Below are 20,913 nucleotides of genomic sequence, written 5' to 3' on the forward strand. Positions count from 1 at the left end.
TGTATTGTACTTATAAACTGATTTGTTGAATGGTAACTCCTTTGTACAACTCTTTAAAGATAATAAAAATACAATTTAAAAAGAATATTAAACTTACGACATTTCCTATATTTCCCCTAGAATTGTTAATGACTATTTTTCATAATGTTCAACTTAAGGTTAAGTTATACAACTTTTCTTAGAACTTGCTTGTTCACACCAACACAAATCAAGGAGTTTTTATAAAGCAGCAAAGTTGAAATATGATATTTTTAACTCACATGAGACAGGATCGTGGGTCTTCATTTTAACTGTTTATACTACAGGTATTCTAAGATTTCAATTGCATATCAGTACTTCTATGCAAGCACTTAATTATTATGAAACTCAAGTTACTAGAATATCTTGTAATTCTAATTAGGTAAAAAAAGCTTTCTGAACTATTTTTGGTAGGTTCACTGATATATAAAAACTGAAGTTATCTAATTAAAGATCGCAAAGGGTTAAATACTTGTTCCCTGGCCCCTAGTACGTACAGTCTGCCAAAACATCCCCAAAGGTTTTAAATATTGCTTCCATGGTCTGCCTTTTTATTTCCAAGGAGAAGAGTTTTGTCCCATAGTCAGCAGGCAATTGGTTTAGTAACTTTCAGTCAGCTTGATTTCTGTGGAAATGAAAGCTATGCAATCGACACTTCTCTTGCTACTGTTCATGCCTCTGACAGAACTAGCACCACAAGCTCAGCAGGACGCACCCTCTACCTTTGAGTATGGGACAGATCATTTTGAAGAAACTATATTTAATCAAGATTATGGAGATAAATACCTGGATGAAAACAAAATTAAGGTACTTTATTTCTACTCTAATTTTACCTTTTAAAATAGTTCTTCTTTAAATATACGCTTTTAATTTTTCTTGATTATATTTGATAAAGTAAAAAGAAAAGTATTTTATATTGAAAGTAACTCATAATAATTATCCTTAAGATTATACTTTTTAAGTATGCATGTCCCTTAAATTAATAGTACTTATGGTTACCAAACAGCATTAGTAACCAAAAATAACATTTAAGAGAAACTAGACTAGATTCCTTGATAAAATACAATTTATATACTAAAGTTACAAAAAGTCTTATATTTACATATTAATGCTAACTCGAATATAAATAAGGAGAAATTAAGATGAATTATCTGTTTAAGAGTTTAATTTAGGGGCCGGGAGTTTGGCCTAGTGGTAGAGTGCTTGTCTAGCATGCACAAAGACCTGGGTTCGATTCCTCGGTACCACATGCATAGAAAAAAGCTGGAAGTGGTGCTGAGGCTCAAGTGGTAGAGCTCTAGCCTTGAGAAAGTCCAAGGACAGGGCTCAGGCCCTGAGCTCAAGCCCGGGACTGGCAAAAAAAAAAAAAGTTTAATTTACTTTAGAAAAATATGGCTCAAAGAAATAAATACAAGAGTAGTAGCTATACAAACTATCCACAGTACCAGAAATTAAAAACTACTTATTAAGGGGCAACTTTTTAAATCAATGTTAACATTTTCAATATTTTACCAATTTGTACCAAGATTTGTAATTCTCAGTGAGCTAATACCCTTTAAGGATCACTTTTATGCAACAGGATTTACAACCCATCATGAACAAAGTAATTACTTGTGGTTTTCTTGGCCCAAAGAAATGAATTCTGGTTAAGGAAAAAGTTAACGTAGCACAAAACTATCTGTGGCCCACTGTGTGTCACACAAACACATATTCCATTAAAAAATGAGATGTGTATCCAAATATTTAACAATATTCATTGCTTCAAAAGTTCTTCTCCATTAAAATGGAGTTTTAAGGTGAACTAGTTAAAATTACCTCTTTTCTCTTAGCACACAATGAACAAATGTTAACACAATTTTTTTTTTCGCAGTGGAGAAAGTTAATATACTGGATGATAAACTGATTGCAACAAGAAAGATAGGCCACAGTACCAAACAAACAAACAAAAAATATGGGATTATCTCATTTGGATGATCTGAATACATCAATCAATTATAAGAACAACTTCAAAATTCTCTGATACTTAAAATTTGAGAAATGACTTTCTCTGTTTTGTACTTTTATAGGATTTTAGCAGTTTTTCTATCTTAATATAAATATATGGACTGATATTTGTGGACTGGGGAAGTCAATGAGACAATGAATGAGAAAGATAGTTTTTGCCCATCAAAGTGCTGGTTGACCAAGGACAAAGTCTGAATCATGACTGAGACAAGGTAGAGAGAGAAAGCTTATAAAGAATAAAAAGGACATTACCCACATTAACCTACAGTTAATAAAAGAAACACTGAAAACAGAAGAGAGGATAAATGATAAGGACATTAATTCTACACAGTTAGATGCCTATACACCAGTAACCTGATTAGGAGAAGAGGCTAGAGTAAAAGGGATCCATACTGGATGTTGAATAACATACATAGGAAATCCATGAAAGATCATGATTTGAGGCCAGATCAGACTTAAAAAATATTTTTAAAGCTAGGCAAGGTATAAGCTGAGTTATACAAGAGGTGAAGATAGGATTAGGCAAACGTCCAAGATCCTATCTGAAAAATAATGCAAAAAGGACTGGGGGCATTGCTCAAGTGGTAGAGTGCTTGCTTAGCCAAGTATGAGGCCCTGAGTTCAACCCCTAGTACCACCCCCAAAGAATCAACAAACAAAATAAAACCTCCAATGTAGAGCATGAAGGAATATAGGTAACTAAAAGGTCACCTCTGGAAGAAACAGAGCTATTAAGCTCCCCATAAAGGAACTTAATTCAAACCAGAACCGCATGAAAGTTTCACCTCAGAAAACTATTACCATTCTGAGAATTCTTTAGTAGCTCCTATTTGTAATTTCAATATGTTCAGTAGTTACCAAGTACTGAGTTCAGCCATTGGAAACACACACACACACACACACACACACACACACACACACACTTCTTTCACTAAAGGAGCTCAGTTTATAATAAAAATCATACTTACATTGTATTTTAATGAATAATGAAATGAAATAATATGTAACACCCTAATGGAACGCAAAAGAAATATCACTTAAGATGAAGCTTAAGCCTTGATTGTTATTACATAATTAATTAGCTATAGGGACAAGCTAGCCACAATTTCAAAGTTCATGGATCCTAGCTAGAACTTCAAACTGAAGGAAAAGGGAATACAAGATGATTGGGGGTGGGGGGAAGTGGGAGAATGGCATGGGAAGGGATATCAGTGCTCAAGAAGTAATGTACCCACTACCTGATTAATGTAACTGTAACTCCTCTATGTATCACCTCGACAATAAAACAAAATTAAAAAAAAAAGAAACATCACCAATTAAGAGTAAGAGATGTTGACTGGTCCCTCATGTTTGCAGTCTTAGAGACTTTATTACAGGAAATAACAGACTTATTTTTTTCAACAGGAAAAAGAAACATTGATAACACATGATGAGAAAAGTTTTCAGCTACAAAAAGATGAAGCTATAACACCACTACCCCCCAAGAAAGAAAATGATGGTAAGTATGAACACATCATTGAATTATTTTTTGAGATGATTTTCTTCAATTGTCAGAGTGATGTAGAGGGAGGTACAGTTACATTTATCAGGTAGTGGTACATTACTTTTTGAATAATACCTTTCCCCTATTTTTCTTCCATTTCCCCTCCTCCCTTCAATCATCTTGTTTTTTTCCTTTCCCTTTCCTATTTCAAATAAACATATATACAACATACCAGGTACAAAAGTCAGAAACAATAACAAAATGAGATAAATCATAAGGGGGGAAAAGAGAGAAGTATAATAGTTTTATTTACAGCAGCATCACCACAACCCCATGAGCAACACATTTTGACAGTATGATATCTCTAAGCAACAGAAATTTCCAGCTCCATTATAATTTTATAGGACCACCATTATATAATCAGTATGTCACTGGTCAAACAACATCATTATTTGGCACATAATTAAACTCCAGCAAGTATCTATTTTTGTTTTCTAATGATATGGGTTAGCAATATTAGGACTACTTAAATGTATATTCTGAGTAAACACACTGTATATAATGAAAGCTAGATTTCTTATTACAGAAAAGCATTTATAAATACAGAAAGGCAAAGGGCTGAACACTGATGGTGGACTAGAATCAAAGGTATCAGTTCATAGTTTTGTATACATTGAGGTAAAGTAAAATAGATGGTTTTTCCCCTCTAAATTAGTTGTGTGCTGCATGTGAATATATGTGCATGTGTATCTTTAAGTGGTATTTGTATTAAGAATACAGTGTATGTTTATATGTATACACGTTATACATACATGTTATCATTTATGTAGAAAGCAAAAAAACATTTTATTTCCTACCCTTCACTGAGAACCCAGAAGCAATGGAGTCCAACAGTAAAAAGCATGCTCAGCATCTACAATTCTCTGCCTAAAGGAATCAATGCTTTTTGAGATAGCCAAGTTAAGGGTTGAGTCAGGGAAAATGTAAGACTGCAATGCTGAAAGTTGAGGATTTCTCAGAATAAAAAAAAATCCTTAAAAAATACTTTCAGTTCTGTCACAATCAGAAATTGATCATCCCAGTGCTAGAGGCTTTATCACATTATCTTCCATCACTTAGTCAACCAGGGGCAGCTTGCTGGAGTCCAGTAAGCAACATGGTAAATCAGCTTCAGAAGCCAGTCCTGGCAAGAAGAGACTTTTTAGGGGTCTAATACAATTGTCTAGTTTAGTTGATACTATCTATAGTTACATTACTTTTAAATTTTAAATGAAGAAACACGGATCTTTCATTCTGCCAGTGAATTACCCTTTCTCTAACTTTACTATAGTAGTCCACACTGTTCCTATATATAGGACAAAGAGTAGAATACTACTACCTTCTGTGAAAAAAGAAAACATTTTCCCAAAAATAGTTGTTATGCTGGGAGTTTGGCCTGGCTGTGGTACAGTGCTTGCCTAGCATGCATGGAGAGCCAGGTTTGATTCCTTGGTACCATACATGTAAAAAAAAGCTGGAAGTGGTACTGCGGCTCAGTGGCAGAGCTCTAGCCTTGAGAAAGCCCAAGGACAGTGCTCAGACACTGAGTTCAAGAATAGGACTGGCAAAAAAAAAAAAAAATCTGTGGGCCAGGTGCCAGTGGCTTATGCTTATAATCCTAGCCACTCAGGAGGGTGAGATCTAAGGATCATAGTTTGAAGCCAGCCTGAGCACCGAAGTCCCTGAGACTCAGAAAAAGCTGAAAGTGGTGCTATGATTCAAGTAGAGTCCTAGCCTTGAGCACAAATTAGCTCAGGGATGGGTCCCAAATACTGAGTTCAAGCCCGAGAACCAGCAAAAAAAATTTTAAAAACTACACAATTTCTCAAAGAAGTACATGATTTAGATGTACACTACATGCTAATGTTTTAAAGGCTTGGATTCCAGCTGATGATCCAAGCTAATTTCTGAAGCTTCAGAAGGAAGAAGTCACTGAAGTATGGATTTGAAGGAAACACTGGAACTCTGGACCACTCATTTCCCGTTTTTCCCTATATCACCATAAAGTGGCCACCAACTCAGGAATACAAAAACTCAATTAAAAAATATGCAAATCGGGGCTGGGAGTTGGCCTAGTGGTAGAGTGCTTGCCTAGCATGCATGAAGACCCAGGTTAGAGTCTTCTGTACCACATACATAGAAAAAAAGCCGGAAGTGGTGCTGAGGCTCAAGCGGTAGAACTCTAGCCTTGAGAAAGCCTAAGAACAGAGCTCAGGACTTCAAAAAAAAAATAGGCAAACCGTATCAATAGAAACAGAAGCTCAGTTGGTAGAGTACCAGTCAATGAATGAAAATATCAGGTATCAAGTCTGGATCCAGGTCTTGGACCAAAAAAGAAACTTCAGAGAGAAGTTGTGAAATTCACAAAGATGTTCATGAGGGGCTGGCAGTTTGGCCTAGTGGTAGAGTGCTTGCCTAGCATGCATGAAGACCCAGGTTCCATTCCTCTGTACCACATACAAGAAAAAAAAGCTGGAAGTGGTGCTGAGGCTCAAGCAGTATAACTCTAGCCTTGAGAAAGTCCAAGGACAGTGTACAGGCCCTGAGCTCAAGCCCAGGACTAGTGGGGAAAAAAAAAGTTCAACATTGGTCATTAGAGAGATACAAAAAAATGCACAATGAAATACTACAACATACCCATCTGAATGGTTAAAATTTTAAAAGACTGTTGTCAGCTTTTTCATTTCTGTGACAAATGCCAGAGAGAAACAGCTTAAAAGAAGAAAGATTTATTTTGACTCAAGGTTTCAGTTCAAGGTTGGTTGGACCGATTCCTTTGGGCCTGAAAAAAGACAGAATACTATCATGACAGTACTATGGAGTAGAGGCTGTTAACCTTATGGTAACAGGAAAAGTCCAGTGCCAAAACATGTCATTCAAAGATGGTTGCCCAGTGCCCTACTTCCTCTAAGTGGAACCCAAGTTCCAAGTTTCACCAAAACCTAAGAGTCTATTCAAACTTTGAATCTATCAGTGAATTAAATCATTTGGTAGAACAGAGTCCTCATGATCCAATTATCTGCTAGTGACTAGGGAAGTGCCTTATTATTTTCTTCCTCAATCAAGATTTAACCACCACAATGACCGCATCAAATGTTCTCAAGGATATAATGCAACAAGAACTCTCATACACTGTGGTAGGAATGTGAAAATGGCATAATCTTTTGGAAAACAGGCACTTCATTCAAGAGATAATGAACATACACCTAAGACCCCAAACACTGCGAATCTAGGTAATTATTACAAAGAAATGAAAAATCTAGTGTTTAGGTATATGGTAGCACACACCTATAATGTGAACTCAGGAGGCTGAGGAAGGAGGATCATGAATTCAAGGCTATTCTGGAGCACACAACAAGATCCTGTCTCAAAATAAGCAAACAGATGTCAAATCCACAGTAGTTTGTACATAAATGTTCATACTAGCTGCTTTCTTTAGAAGCAGTCAAAACCTGAGAATACTCAAATGTACATTGTACTCATGGAGATGATGAAATTCTATTTAGTAATAAAGAATGAATTACTGATATACTAAACAATGAGTTTATTTTTAAATTGTATTTTCTTGTTGGGGTGAAGTGTAGGGGTTACTGTTACATTTGTCAGGTACTGGGTACATTACTTCTTGAACATTGATACCCCATTCCCATGTTTTTCTCCCATCCCTTCCCACTCATCTCTGAACAATCAATCTTAAGTATGGTAAAGGAAATCAAACAAAAGAGTATATTTTAAAGGATTCTTCTTTAAGAAACTCAGAAATACCAATTAATATATAGTGACAAAAGGAAACCAGCATCTGCTTTAGGAACAGAGTGCAAGGGAAGGATGACTAGTAAGAATGAGTAAAAAAAAAAAATTTTGGAGGGCGGGAATATGACATAGTGGTAGAGTGATTGCCTAGAATGCATGAAGACCCAGGCTTGATTCCTCAGTACCACATACATAGAAAAAAGCCAGAAGTGGTGCTGAGGCTCAAGTGGTAGAGCTCTAGCCTTGAGAAATTCTAAGGACAGTGCTCAGGCCCTGAGCTCAAGCACAGGACTGGCAAAAAAAAAAAAAAGAATTGGTGTGAAGATGTTAATTACAACAAAAGATTCCTAAGGTTATACACATTACAAATTATGAAATGTATAACTTAAGTATGTGCATTCTATTGTCTATCAATTAACCACAAGAATTGTTCCAGGGTTGGGTACTAGTAGCTCATGCCTGTAATCTTAGCTACTTAGGAGACTGAGATCTGAAGATTATGGTTGAAAGACTGACGAGCAGGAAAATCTGTAAGATTCAACTCTGATTAACCACCAAAAAGCCAAAAGTGGAGTTGCTCAAGTGGTAGAGTGCCAGCCTTGAACAAAAGAGTTCAGGGAAAGTCCTGAGACCTGAATTCAAGAGACAGGACCAGCGTGTGTGTGTGTGTGCGTGTGTGTGAAACAATTGTGTCAGAAAAAATTTAAAAGGGTTTTCATAATTAATCTGTAGTAACTTATTAAAATAAGCATGATGGTAATAGCCTATGTCTCATAATACAGAGAATCCGTAAGGTTTACATTGAAATAAAAAGTAAAAGGAATGTTCCAGTAAAACATCAACAAATAAAACTGGGCCAAGAGTGTGGCCTAGTGGTAGAGTCCTTGCCTAACATGCAGGAAGCCCTAGATGCGATTCCTTAGTAGACACACAGAAAAAGCCAAGTGGTACCTGTGGCTTAAGTGGCAGGAGACTAGCCTTGAGCAAAAGAAGTGTCCAATGACAGGCTGTCCAGGCCCTGAGTTCGAGCCCCAGGACTGACTGGCGGGCGCGCACGCACGCACGCGCACACACGCACACACACACACACACACACACAAACAGAATAAAACTGAAAAAAAAATCACTATTTGCTAACTATTCTAATGACAAATGATTTAGCTAGGAATCAACAACAGAGCCTGGTGCAGTAGCTCACACCTGTAATCCTACCTACTGAAGAGGCTGAGATCTGAGGATCATTGTTCAAAGGCAGCCAGGCACTAAAGGCCCAGATACTCTCATCTCCAGTAATCACTAGAAAATAGGAAGTGGGGCTGTGACTCTAGGGGTAGGGTGGTAGTAGCCTTGAGCTGCAGAGCTCAGGGGCAGCGCCCAGGCCCAGAGTTCAAGCCCCATAACCCCCTCCCCAACCCTCCCCCCCAAAAAGAACAACAGAACTGGGCGCTTGTCACTGTCTGCCACAACAACACATCACTTCAGAGGAGGACTGGGAATGATCACAGACTCAAATAGCTGTAAGCAGAGGTTTATTTCTCTCTCCTTTATTCTCTCTCTTCCCTCCCCTTTCCTGGAAATCTTCCACCATTTATATCATACAGCAGCCAATCACAATAAAGGTCATCTGCATACCCAGCAAGCATACATGGAAAAATCTAGCTATCATGCTCTATCCACCAGCACGGGAAAAAAACAAATCAACTAATGCAAAGAAACTTCCTGGTCAGCAAGTACTGACTCATCCTCTTTGGGGAGCTGCCAGGCTCCATCTTATAATCTTACTTTCTCAGCAGGCTGAAAGCAATGTCTCCTACAGGTGCTGGTAGTTCATGCCTGTAATTCCAGCTACTCAAGGGATTGAGATCTGAGGATATCAGTTCAAAGCCAATCCAGACCAAGAAAGTCTGTGAAATTCATCTCTAATTAACTACCAGAAAACTAGAAATAGAACTCCGGATTAAAGCTGTAGAGTGCTAGCTTTAAGTAGAAAACCTTGGAGATAGCACTCAGACCCTGAGTTAATGCCCCATTGTGTGTGTAGGGAGGGAGGGAGGAACTAGATGCTAGAACTGAACTGGTGGGTGCAAATTTTATGACACACTAGGCTTTTTTTTTGGTGGGAGTGTAGTCTCCAACTACTTCTCCAGAAGTCATATGAATTACAAGGTGGAAAGCAAATTTTACAAAATGAGATGACAGATACTACTTAAACCAAATGGCCAATAACAGAAATGCAATGAACAGACATTATACATATTCCAAATACATAATACTAAACCCACAACATTATTTCCATGGCAGTCCTGCCAAAAAGGAAAAATAGAAGACAAATTCCCAAACTAAAAGGGGACAAAAAACAAAAAACAAAAAAACAGAACCCACTATAGAATTATGCAAAGTCAAAAGGAAAAGGTTGGACAAATATATGCAGTAAATAATTTGGTGTACAAATTAACATTCTAAGTCATTCCAAGTTGGGTTTGGACCTAATTATGAATGGCATATGAATGTCTAATATTCAAGTTAATAGTTTGCTTATTTCACTGGTGGTTTCTAAAGTCATTAGTGGACTGTCACCAAATTGAAATATTGGTAAAATTGAACTAGTTTTTACCTTCTGCTTGTGATTTTTTTTTTGGAGAGGGGAGATTCAAATAAGGAAATATAGGTGTCAATCAAGAGAACAATTAAGGGCTGGGAATGTAGCCTAGTGGTAGAATACTCATAGCATGCAAGAAGCCCTGGGTTCAATTCCTTGGCACCACATACATAGAAAAAGCCAGAAGTGGCACTGTGGCTCAAGTGGCAGGAGACTAACCTTGAGCAAAAAAGTGTCCAATGACAGGTTGTCCAGGCCCTGAGTTCAAGCACCAGGACTGGCAAGAAAAAAAAGTCAGAGAGATACAGAGAAATTAAAGCAAAACCAATTTGGTCAGCCATCAAGCACCACTGTTTCACACTAACTTATCAAATATCAAGTAGGCTGGAAACTACTACAACTAAATACCTTCCCTCTATCTCTATGATTCTATAAAATGCCATTACAAATCAGTGGTAGGATCTATGATACCAATAATTTTACTATTAAAGCAAATCTATATTTTCAAACTGTCATTTGTACTTACAATGTTTCCCCCAATTTAGAAATGCCAACGTGCCTGCTGTGTGTGTGTTTAAGTGGCTCCGTGTACTGTGAAGAAGTTGACATTGACGCAGTACCACCCTTGCCAAAGGAATCCGCTTATCTTTATGCACGATTCAACAAAATTAAGAGGCTGCGTGCCAAAGATTTTGCAGACATGCGTAAGTTTAAATAAGACAAAAACACAAGTTTCTGTTACCGATGACCTACTACACCAAAGGTTTTGACTGTTAAATTATAGACAACTATCTTTCTCCACACACTTCACCAAACTGATGCCTTTGGTGTTTACTTTATGGTCTATCTTACATATAGACCACTAAATCTCATATGTTAACTTGTAACTCTTAAGCCTGATTACATGTTAAAAATATCTGAAAGACTATGGTTAAAAAGGGGGCGGGGAGCATTCTGGGAGTTTGCCTGGTGGAAGAGTACTTGCCTAGCATGCATGAAGACCTGGGTTCGGATACCTCAGTACCACAATACATAAAGAAGCCAGAAGTGGTGCTGTTACTCAACTGTTAGATTGCTAGCCTTGAGTAAAGCCCAAGGACAGAGCTCAGGCCTTGAGTTCAAGCCCCAGGACTGGCAAAAAATAAATAAAATTTTTGAAATAGTGATTCAAGGCTGTTCTTCCCAAAAATTCTAATTCAGGCCTGGGGTGAAGTCAAAGCATTATCTCTCAAACCAACCCCATACCTTATACCATTCTAATATGAAAATGGGGTTGAGAATGTTATTTAACTCTTTCCAAATCATTAATCTTGACCTTCTAGCTTTCTACCAAACTTTAACCCAATTAAGGTGTTGCCATCAGATTATCAGTAGCCTCTATTTCTGCAGTATAAAACGTTGGTACTGCATTACTAATTTCTTGTCAGATTTTTAGACTACTAGGTTGTCAAATTCCCCTCAATTTCAAAAAGAATCTAAAACTAACTTTAAAAAAAATCAAACCAACAAATGTCCATTGGCTTTACTGCACCATTTGTGAGATGAGCTGTAACTGGTTTCACACTAGCAGCTATTACATGGGGACTAAAGAACAGCTATTTATTATTATTTGTGGATCTTTACAAAATCAATACAAGTAGCTCAGCAGTACAGTTCTTGCCTAGCATGGATATGGCTATACGTTTGATCCCTAGCACTGAAAAACATAAAAGATTAAAAAAATTTTCTCTTGAAAGATACATTTGGTACTTTTATGATTAACAGAAGTGTACAGAACAGCAGAAAAAGTTGTAGTCACTCAAAACACATGTTTCCAGCTAAGGTTAAATAAGGTGATGCTGTTTTCTAGTGTCAGTTATCATATTGTAAATTCAGCAAGCAGCATCTTTTTTCATTTGTGTCTTTGTTGGTGCCATTGAAACAGGGAAAATTTTCAACAAGTAGGGTGGTATGTGCTATGCATTTCTGCTAATAATTAACTTACATCCATTGATTTCACTTTAATTGTTTACTTTTTTGCAGTGCTATGGGATCAAACTCAGAGCCTTGTACATTCTAGGCGTGCTCCACCAGTAAACTACATCCCTAGTGTAAAAACTCTATAATGCACCTTATAGAGAATATGCCTATATTAAGCTTCACTCAGTCACGAGTTACAGTAAAATATTAATTCAACAGTATATAGTCATTACATTATCAATAAGCAAAAACAAAACAATATTTATATTAACTAGTTAACAAAAATTATCCAAATAATTGCTCCAAATATAACTGACAAAAATGTGAAGAATTATGAAGTTACGTGCAATTAATTTCTTCCACTTGCTTATGAGAATTCCAACTGACCATGCGTAATTCTTAAGTTTTTAAAAATCATGAATCCACTCAGTGAAAAAAAAAAAAAGAACTTCCATTAACTCCATCCTAGCAACCCAGATGCTGGCTCCAAACATGTTCAATGTGTTTTCCTTAGGCAGTAGTGCCTTTGTTAATGGGCATGTTACTACATGTCAGTGAGGTGGTCAGGGCAAGTCAAGAGACTAGTGCGACCAGTTCTAACAATTTCTTTAGAAATCATGTGATTAACCAATCAAAGAAAAATACATGAGAGCTGTGTAAGAAAGGTACAAGAGCTGCCTCTTAGGAGATGGGACACAGACATAAAACCTTAGAGAGTAAAAAGTCTGCCAGGGGACACAGCTATGTACAGTCAACAGAGTGGCCTTTGTAGCAACAGGGTGGCCATTATCACACCAGCAGTCAGAGAGCACCTGCAAGGCTTCCAGGTCCACTGTCAGGTGCATTATGAGAATAATCCATGCAGTCCTCCTCCCAGACGTCATTTTACAGGAGGCAAACAGAAGTCAAACTATTTACTCAGTTTCTGAGCTAGTAAAGGGAAGCACCAGAATTGGGACCTGCTTGTCCTCTCAAAAAGGGATCAGGCTGAACCTGGAAAAATAGGTTGGATGTGAATACTCAGGCCAGAAGCAGATAGAAAAAATGTAGCTTCACTAAGGGTCATGCCTTTCTTTCTTCCCGGCCAGACCTAGCACTTGTGACTTGTCAGAGAACCTGTGTGATTAGAGACTCATGGAAAGCTAGCCCAATAACTCCCCTACACTTAATGGTTCAGTACTCACCAAGTTTTTAGAAAATAACTACAGTGAGGGAAAAAAAACAAACACTTTCTAATCATCCAAACGAAAGCCAAAACAGATATACTGTATGTACACATACTGAATTTCTCAATCCTTCAGTCTGTACTTGCATTAACAAATTGGGGAACATTTTGTCTTACTTTTTAAAGTAGTAAGGTATACTGAGATTAAGGTAATTTAGGTCACAATTAACAACGCAACACACTGGCAAAATAGCAAAAAATAAAACTATATGATTCCACTCATTCATATGTAACTAGTCCCCAAGATTTCAGTTAAGAAATTCTTTCAAATCACTGTTCATCTTGAGAAACTCTGAGAAGGATGGAAAGACTTAATATTAAGATCCTTTCCAAATCAGATTCTAAAATGAGAGAAGAGGTAATTATTAAGCAGGGAGATGATCAGTGTTAAACAAAATTTTACTAATGAAATTGAGAGAAAAATTCAATGATGAGCATTTGCCTAATGTGTGCCAGACACTAGCCACCATCTAAGCACAATTTTTTGAGCCAGTAAGTGTACACACTAAATATAAAACATATCTGAATCTGTAAACTCAGTTTTCTTGTTCGAGACCTAACTTCCTATTTCTTTGTGTATTTTTCCCCTCAAGCTAACTTAAGAAGACTTGATTTTACGGGTAATATGATAGAAGAGATAGAAGATGATACTTTTTCAAAACTTTCTCTGTTAGAAGAACTTTCACTTGCTGAAAATCAGCTACTGAGACTTCCAGTTCTTCCTTCAAAGCTCATTTTATTTAATGCAAAATACAACAAAATCAAGAGTAAAGGAATCAAAGCAAACACATTCAAAGTAAGTACTTTATAGTATGACAAAACAAAGTACCTATGGCAATAGTCTAAAGGTCTATGATTTTTTTTTTTTTGGTGCTGGGAGTAGGATCTGAACTCAGTGCATAGGTGCTGTCCCTTAGCGATTTTGCTCATGGCTTATACTCTACCACTTGAACCATACCTCCTCCACGTCCAATTTTTTGATGGTTAATTGGAGGTAAGAGTCTTGTGGACTTTTCTCCCAGGCAGGCTTCAAAGTATAATCCTAAAAATTCAGCCTCTAAAATAGCTAGAATTAGTACCTAGAATTAGAGGCACAGTCCACCAGCATCTAGCCTAATCAACTTTTCCTATGAAGAACACAGAGAACATGGTGGTTCTATCCTTGGGAGGCTGGTGTAGTTAAGACAAGCAGTTTTACCTACATGTTTCTGAAAGGATTCAAGATGAATTGGAGTGCAAATGATCATCTTGTCTGCTTTATAGTTTGACTTAGTTCCTTATGGCTCTAACAGCCACTGGTAAAATCAAGTCACCATAATACATATAAATTGGGCCCATTGGGTTAAACTTAAAATATTAAAGAAGGGATTAAAACAGTATAGAAAAACAAAGTTTGGCACAAGATAAGTATCAAAGTTAATTACTGTGAAAACTAATTTAACAAAACCCCTATGAAAAAACCCACATCAAGTTAGGGTTTAATGAGCGGATTTGGGCAACATCTTGCTAAGCACATCTCTCTAGAGTAACCACTTAGAATTTGGCAAAGCTGAAATGGGAAGCTCTACAGACTGAAGAAAAGTCAGAGTAGCAGCAGGATCCAAAAACATTCCCATTAACTGTCACCAAGACAATTTAAATGACCCCCAAAATGGCATCAGGAATGAGTTTTCAATGAAGTGAATGGACAGAGATGTGAAGTATGCAGTGGAACTTTGAGGATCATTGTAAATGTCTTAGGGATGAAAACACTACTTGTGAAGCAAAAGAAAGAACTACCATACCAACAGCTGATATGATTGATAGGTGCTTATACCAAAATCTCTTTTAATGTATATACTGCTTGAATCCTCACAAAGAATGAACAGACTTCGGTAGCATTCAAACCAAATTTTTCTTACAGAAACTGAATAAACTCGCCATCCTCTACCTGGACCATAATGAACTGGAAGCTGTGCCTCCAAATTTACCAGAAAGTCTACGAATAATTCATCTTCAGGTATGATTGTTACTTTCATCATATCTGGTTTTAGTTACTTTCATCATATCTGGTTTTAATTACCTATGAGGTCATTTCATTACTCATTAGTAAACTTACTCATCATATGAACATTATAGCTAATTCACGATACTGTGATAAAATTTCAAGGGTTATTCAAAGGGTTATTAATAATTAAACATATGAACTCTCCTTTCTTCTAGCCTTAACCCATAGATTTGTAGGTGAGGGGGCTCTCGAACCTCTAATTCTTGTTTGTTTCTTCAGATGATTAATATTTTTTATTAGAGAAATATTTTTATTAGAGGTTCTAACGTTATTCTAAGAGCCTATCAAATAGAAAATCCAAAAGTGAATAAAATAAATTTCAAAGTATTTAAATTAGAACAATGAAAGTACAAGGTGAAAATTTTTAGAGAATATTTAAGGACATATTAATATTTTAAATAAGATGCTTTCTCTAGCTAATATAATCCTACTATATTCAAATTATTTTCATTAAATCAGTATCAGGAATAATCAGCAGTTTATTCTTCAAAAATATAGTATAAACTAAACACAGGTGTTGAAATGATACAGTTTTATTTTCATGAGGATTCACAGGATGTACAATATCTTTCTGTGTGATGGTCCTGGGGCTTGAATCCAAGGCCTGAGTTCTTTGTCTCTGAGCTTTTGTGCTCAAGACTAGTGCTCTATCACTTGAGCCACAACTATACGTCCAGTCTTTTTGTAGTTAACTGGAAATAAGATCTTCACAGGGTTCCTGCCCAGACTTGCTCTGAACCACAATCCTTAGATCTCAACTCTTGAGAAGCTAGGATTATAGGACTGAGTCACTGGGACCCTGCAAATATTTTTTAAAATTGTTCTCTGCAAAGGGTTTGATTACGTACTATACTAAAAGCTGGTTTCCAAACTGTAAGTAAATTTTCCTTCTATTTTTCAGTTTAACAACATAACTTCAATTACGGACGACACCTTCTGCAAGGCTAATGACACCCGTTATATTCGGGAGCGGATTGAAGAGATTCGCCTAGAGGGCAATCCAATAGCCCTGGGAAAACATCCCAACAGTTTTATTTGCTTGAAACAATTACCTATAGGGTCATACTTTTAACCACTGTCAAGGCAATGTGTAAGCTAAAGTATATATGCTTATAATTTGTCTCAATAATGTCAAAAGGAGCATTAAATATTGGTTTAACATTAACTTTTTACCTTACTATAAAACAAGTTTTATGTCTTAAGGATATTCAAAATAAGATTGAATCTCTACATTCAAACCAAATAAAGTGAAAATATTTAAACATTAAAAACTCCTAGTTTACACTAGACAACTATTTAACATGACACTTTTTGTATAAACAATTTAGGATGCATTAACTGGATGCATTAACTAAGGCAAGTCCAAGAAAGTTCCAATTGTTTATCTTTGCTAACATTAAGTATCTTGAAAACATTTAAGGCAGATCTTCTAAAAACCTTAAAGCTAAATATTACCAGTGTTACATTCTTTCACAATTAGTAATTATTCATATGAGGGGGAACTTTTATAGGAGGGAAACAAGGAAGCTATCTTACTTTATTTTCACTTAGTCTAAGAAATAGGTTACATCTAGACAAATTATTTTTCAAGTAAAGTAGAATTTTACTTTCTAATAAAGAGCTAGAAGATATATTCGAAGTTTTCTGCCTGTGGGTCACATAATTAAGAGTTCAATAAAGAAAAAACATTCTTTTACCATAAATCATTTTTAAAAGTCAAGCAATTCAAAACTAATAACTAAAAACAAAAAGTTCCTTCGTAGAAAAGATTTTCAATTTTTAAATAAGTACAAAACATTTCCTCTTTAAACTACTGGATCAGGGCCTTCTCCATAAATGTTCAAATATAAAGAATTGAAAACTAAAAAGTATCACTACATGGTCACACAAATGGGCACATAAATGTTAACCTAAACAAAATGAATATTCACAGCAAAGCTTTTGAGCACCATTTGTTTGATACCCATGATGAACAAACTGATTTAACAATAAAAAATCTGATCTGCAAATCAGGCTGCCAGATAAGATCCTCAACTTTTCTTTTGCCTATGTGAAAAGTTTTCATCAGGGCTGCAGTGTAGCTTGGTGGCAAAGCACTTGCCTACCAAGTATAACGTCCTGGGTTCAATCCCCAGTACCAAAAATGACAAGACAGAAAAAAACAGTTAAAAAAAAACTAAAGAAAAAAAGTCTTAATCAGCACATTGCTTTGGAGTTAAATAGAACATTATTGGTACTTTAGAATTATGAATTTGACCTGTATATATAAACATATTGACATCATTTCCATTGTACATTATACAATGGAATTGGTACATATACTCATTCCTTTTGTTTCTTAGGATTTACGCTCCAGCACCATTTGTTGAGATTGATCCAAGATAAAAACATCTATGACCAGCACTGGTGGCCAGTGCTGGGGCTTGAACTCAGGGCCTGAGTCTGAGTTTCATTTTGCTCAAGGCTAGCACTCTACCATTTGAGCCACAGTGCTACTTCCAGCCTTTTCTGTTATGTGATACTGAGGAATTGAACCCAAGACTTCATGCATGCTAGGCAGGCACTCTCCCAACTAAGCCACATTTACCTGTAATCTTAGATACTTAAGAGGCTGAGATCTGAGGATCCAAGTTTAAAGCCAGCCCAGGCCGTGAAGTCCATGAGACTTTTATCTCCAATTAACCACCAGAAAACTGGAAATTATATTTTGGCTCAAGTGGTAAAGGGGTAGCCTTGAGCTGCAGAGCTTAGGGACAGTGCCCAGGCCAAGTTCAAGCCCCACAACTGACAAAAAATAAATAAAACTATTATCTCTTGGGATTTATTTTTCTTCATCTATAATCTCTTGAGGCCTGAATAGTTACTCTAACAATGCTCATTAATTTATTTTGATGAGTAATGGACTATAATATGCTTTCATAATTTTGTGTGCATGCCTCATTGTCTCTTTGATTAAACAGTGAGAGCACTAAAAACAGCTATGCTTACACTGTCACAGTCCTAGCACAATACTGAACACATTTAAATTAAATATACCAATAAATGTTGTAAAGTTCAAAGTAAAAGGGTTGTTTCATTTGGGAAATTTAATTATCATATGAATTAATATAAATACATAGACTTCATCTAGAAATACATGCCTTATAAAAGAAGGTTTATCAGCAAGACTGGGACTCAAGAGAATGGTAAGTTTATTAAATTTCTAGTTTTCATACAAATGAAAGGCTTTAAGTGCTGGTGGCTTATGCCTTAAATCCTAGCTACCTCAGACCCTTATTTGAGACCACTTCAAGTAGAAAAGCTCTAGAGACCTTCTCAACTTTGAGTACCATGGCCAAGATTTGGGAGAATGTTAGCTACAGGCCTGCTTGGCAGAAAAGTCTAATACTGAAAGAGAAGGGGGAAAAAAGGTAAAAGGGAGGGAGGGAGGAAAAGATGGAAAGGAACAAAAGGAGAAAAAAAAAGAAATCACTGAAAGAAACTAAAGATTACATAGGCATCTTGTGTTTGGATTAGAAGATTTAATATATTTAACTGAAGATTTAGCCATCGCCAGTTCTGATGTAATTCCTATGACAGTCCAATGGTATTTTCTGCAGAAACAGAAAAATCTATTCTAAAGATCACAAATAAACCAAAGAATCTTAAGAACCAAGGGAGAAGACTGGTACTTCTTAATTTCAAAATGTGCTATAAAACAACAGTAATCAAGGCACTATGGTGCTATAATAAAAACAGACATGTAAGAAATTCAGTACCTTAGAGAGAACTCAGAAGTAAATTCTTACTATGTGGCCAAGTAATTTTCAACAAGGGTATTAAAACCATTCAAAGGAGAAGCTGTTGAACAGTCTCTTCAATTAATGAGAGTAGTAAACTAGATATTCACAGACAAAAGAATCAAGTTGAGACCATGTCTTAAATTAATATGAAAATTACCTTAAAATGGCTCAATTACCTGACCTTAAGCATAAAATTTAAAATAAACAAAGGAAAATCTTTATGAAAACGAACGTAGTAATTTCTTGGACAGGACACATAAAATCACAGGCAACAAATAGAAACAGGATTTCCAAAGATATATGAATAGCCAATTAGTATATGAAAAGTTATGTTGTATATGCATACATGCAGTATATGTTGTAGGGAAACTATACTTTTGTAAAATGGTGCAGCTTCTATGAAAAAAAATATGTGCTTTCTTAAAAATTTAAACTTACCTCTATGATCCAGCAACTCTACTTTTAGATACATACTTTTAAATTAAAAGCAGGAACATAAAGAGATAGTGGTATACCTATACTCTTAACAATTACCAAAAGGGTGGAAACAATCCAAGTTACTACTAACACGATGTGCAAGCAAAATGTACCAACATTCAGTGGAATATTATTTAACCTTAAAAAGTAAATATAGGCCAGACCCAGTGGCTCACGCCTGTAATCCTAGCTACTCAGGAGGCTGTGATCCAAGGATCATGGTTCAAAGCTAGCCCAGGCACAAAAGACCAGACCAAGAGACTCCAATTAATCACTAAAAAACAGATGTGAGGCTGTGGCTCCAGGGATAGGGTGGTAGCCTTGAGCTGAAGAGCTCAGGGACAGCACACAGACCTAGAGTTCAAGTTTCTTGATCCACAAACAACAACAAAAAAAAGTAAATAGGGAACATTTACAAATTCTATAATACAAACTCTGAAGACATTAGGCGCAATAATTTAGACAAAAAAGACAATCTACCAATGTTTGTGAAGTAATTCACCTTCCATCTGGTGAATATAATGTAACCCTTCTACTAATTATAATAAAAAATAAATGAAAAAAAAAGAACCTAATTGTGTTAGTTACCTAGAATAGACAAAAATCACAGAAACAGAAAATGGAATAGTGACTACCAGAATATATTTGTGTGTGGTGGCTATGGTTGCAGAATAATGTGACTTCTTTTTCCATCCTAGTAATGTTACCAACTAGCAAAAAGACTAGAGCTCTTTTTTTTGGGGGGGGGGGCGGGTTTACTCATTTCTTCTTTATTCAATGAGCATGAAGATCAGTGACCATGCATAAGGTCTTTCCGCTCATTTATAATGTGGTAACCCTTGAGTACTTTCTGAAAGCTTCACTGCAAAACTGAGTAGACGAGCTCAGAACATCCATGCAGATCATAATTCACTGAATTTTCTTCACCTTCATCCCATCCCTTACCTCCTGGTTAAGACTGGCCGGTAAGCACTGAATGTTTTGTTTCTTTTCCTAAGTTAAGACTAGAGCGCTTATCCTCCATGGAAACAACACACCAACTATATATCTATAACTGCCTAAACAGTCAAATCAGCTTTGGAAATGAGGACCAAAGCTCATTTATCTAACCACCCTCTCAAATACACAACAAATAGCATTAGATTTGTTCATTACCATAAATGCCAACACAATGCCTAATTACTATTGCATTTAACCACTTGTGAATTCGACATATCTAATTGTCCTGGTATAATTGTTTTTTAAATCATGAGAATTCCTAAAGGGACTGCAGTCAGGAAACTTGCCTTGTTTCATTCTGAAGAAAATCCTATGCCTGACAGATTAACTAACCCAAGTAGGATAAATGTAACAATAAGAACCCCCAATAAAGTACAATTAGTACCGGCGTTGAAAATAATGGTCATGATCTAATTAAGCAAGTATTATATATGATGTTGATTCTTTAATAACTGCATTTTTGTTCCTTGCTGATGTAAATAAAGTTATTCAACCGAGTTTTTTGTCGGGATGAATCCCAAAACAATC

At 36.2% G+C, this 20,913-nt stretch overlaps 2 protein-coding genes across 2 annotated transcripts in view; one reads left to right on the top strand and one right to left on the bottom strand.

Moving 5' to 3' along the window:
* The window catches only part of Cenpp (centromere protein P), a 182,849-nt gene that overhangs the window by 141,291 nt on the left and 20,645 nt on the right, over positions 1–20,913 (bottom strand). The window lies entirely within an intron of this gene.
* Positions 555–20,544, top strand: Ogn (osteoglycin). Its single transcript, XM_090329926.1, has 6 exons — positions 555–825; positions 3,427–3,520; positions 10,442–10,600; positions 13,674–13,876; positions 14,984–15,079; positions 16,029–20,544. The coding sequence occupies exons 1-6, from the start codon at positions 652–654 to the stop codon at positions 16,197–16,199; spliced, it is 897 nt and encodes a 298-aa protein (XP_090186052.1). The 5' UTR covers positions 555–651; the 3' UTR covers positions 16,200–20,544.

The sequence above is a fragment of the Megascapheus bottae genome, chromosome 3 (assembly GCF_031878675.1).
Source record: "Megascapheus bottae isolate mThoBot1 chromosome 3, mThoBot2.hap1, whole genome shotgun sequence".
Lineage (NCBI taxonomy): Eukaryota > Metazoa > Chordata > Mammalia > Rodentia > Geomyidae > Megascapheus > Megascapheus bottae.